The sequence below is a fragment of the Capsicum annuum genome, unplaced genomic scaffold, assembly GCF_002878395.1.
Source record: "Capsicum annuum cultivar UCD-10X-F1 unplaced genomic scaffold, UCD10Xv1.1 ctg6271, whole genome shotgun sequence".
Taxonomy (NCBI): domain Eukaryota; kingdom Viridiplantae; phylum Streptophyta; class Magnoliopsida; order Solanales; family Solanaceae; genus Capsicum; species Capsicum annuum.
In genome coordinates this window covers 1-1,875 of record NW_025871746.1, presented here as the reverse complement: position 1 = coordinate 1,875, position 1,875 = coordinate 1, and the positions used below count along the sequence as shown (strand labels likewise).

Sequence of the window (1,875 nt, the reverse complement as noted above, 5' to 3'; positions counted from 1 at the left end):
TGTGTGTGTGTGTGAATGTCATTAATGTGACATAACAGTTAGTAGCTAAACTGAACTTGAATACCAATACTTACTTAAATTGAATTTGAATATCAAAGTTATTTGTTCAAATTGAATTTGACCACCAAAATTAGTTGGTCAAGTTGTCAATTTGATGTTAAGCTTAACAAAGTTAAGGGGCAAGTTTGGCGGTGTACAAATAATCATCCTTTTATACATCTATAATCTATATTATAATCTTATACTATATTAAAAGTATAAAGGAAGTTAGAAATATTGTTTGAACATTTTGCCATTCATTAAAAGTTTTTGTTTTAAACAAAATCATCTTTTTACTATTTGTTTCTTAATATTTAAGAGTTAAAAATTAATTAAATAAATTTGTGGTAAAATATTTTCTTATTAGAAGTCATCAAAATTAATGACAACTAATATTTTTTTCATTAGTTTAAAAATTCTAAATAAACTAAATTTGATTTTAAGAAGATTTGAAAAATTTAGAAATAAATATAAAGCGTTAGAATAAGAAAAATTTAAGAAGTATTAAATTTTAAAAAGTTTTAAGTACGTAATAAGAATGTAATCAATGATTTTATAAAAATTTGACTTTAAAAATAGGAAAAGATTATATATATATATGTATCATAATTATGGTTCAAATTGATGTGTCTCTTCTAGCCATTGACAGTAAGAGAAAGAAGTACAGTAGATATGTGTTTACACTAAAATATATGTTTATATTTATATAATTATATTAAAGTGTGAATGATTTTTGAAAAGTGATTTGAACTTTATATATTTTATTAAAAATCTCTGTAATAGACAAAATTATTTAATTTAAAATAATCAAACTTTACATGTGTGAGACACGAGCGGTTAAACTAATTTATATAGAGAGATTATTAATATTTTATCTTTATTTTATAACACTAATATAAAAATTGATTTGACTCCAAATTAAAAAATCTAAAATAAAATGAAGGTCGGATAGAATATTTACTCATGGATCACAAAATAAAAGAGAACGAAGTTACTCCCTTCATCACATATTTTCAAAGCAAAATTGTGTTGAAACAATTTAATATTTCATAATTTAAATACGAATGTTAATTAGTAAGATTCATGCAATCTTTTGAGTGTGAGAAAAATGTAAAATACTCCAACAAGTATGTTTGGACCGAGTGAGAGTGAGTAAACCTTGAGCCACCGTTTGGACAACCTAAGTCTTTCACCCCCATTTTGCGGAAACTTGTCGCTGACTTGCTGTAGTAAACATCTCTATATACTCCTCCTCCTTCCTTGCTTCTACTTCCACCCCCCTTAATGGACCCTAAGTTCGCCGGAAAGCCCATTCAGGCCCAATTCTATTCGGGTCAAACTGACCTGGACCAGATGCAAGACACTCCAACACGAGCCCGGCACCGCCGTGCCCAATCGGAAACCTTCTTCCGTTTCCCCAGCTTCGACGATGACATGCTTTTAGACGATGTCGTTTCCGACTTCAGCCTCGATGCTGTTCGAGCTCCTACACTCATGCAACCTGCGAATTCACCCGATTCTTCCTCCACTGGACCGGGTGATAACCCTAATAAACCGCTATCTCATTATCGGAGTTTATCTGTTGATGCTGATTTTTTTGACGGACTGGATTTTGGTCCTGCCTCAATTGAGAAGAAGATGGTGATGGGTTCTGGACCGCGTCATGGACATAGCAATTCCATGGATGGGTCTTTTGATACGACGTCGTTTGAGTCTGAATCGGTTTTGGTTAAGAAGGCTATGGCTCCTGATAAGCTTGCTGAGCTGTCATTGATTGATCCTAAAAGAGCCAAAAGGTTACAGTACTTTTTTTAATTTTTGTGGTGTTTTTTTTTT

At 31.4% G+C, this 1,875-nt stretch overlaps 1 protein-coding gene across 1 annotated transcript; it reads left to right on the top strand.

Moving 5' to 3' along the window:
• Positions 1-1,269: 1,269 nt before the first annotated feature.
• On the top strand, positions 1,270-1,836 carry LOC107872956 (transcription factor VIP1-like; the record flags this gene model as incomplete). The annotated part of the gene is given in 1 exon segment (NM_001325020.1): positions 1,270-1,836. A coding segment is annotated over 1 exon segment (513 nt), but the record flags the coding sequence as incomplete, so codon positions are not given.
• Positions 1,837-1,875: the final 39 nt, after the last annotated feature.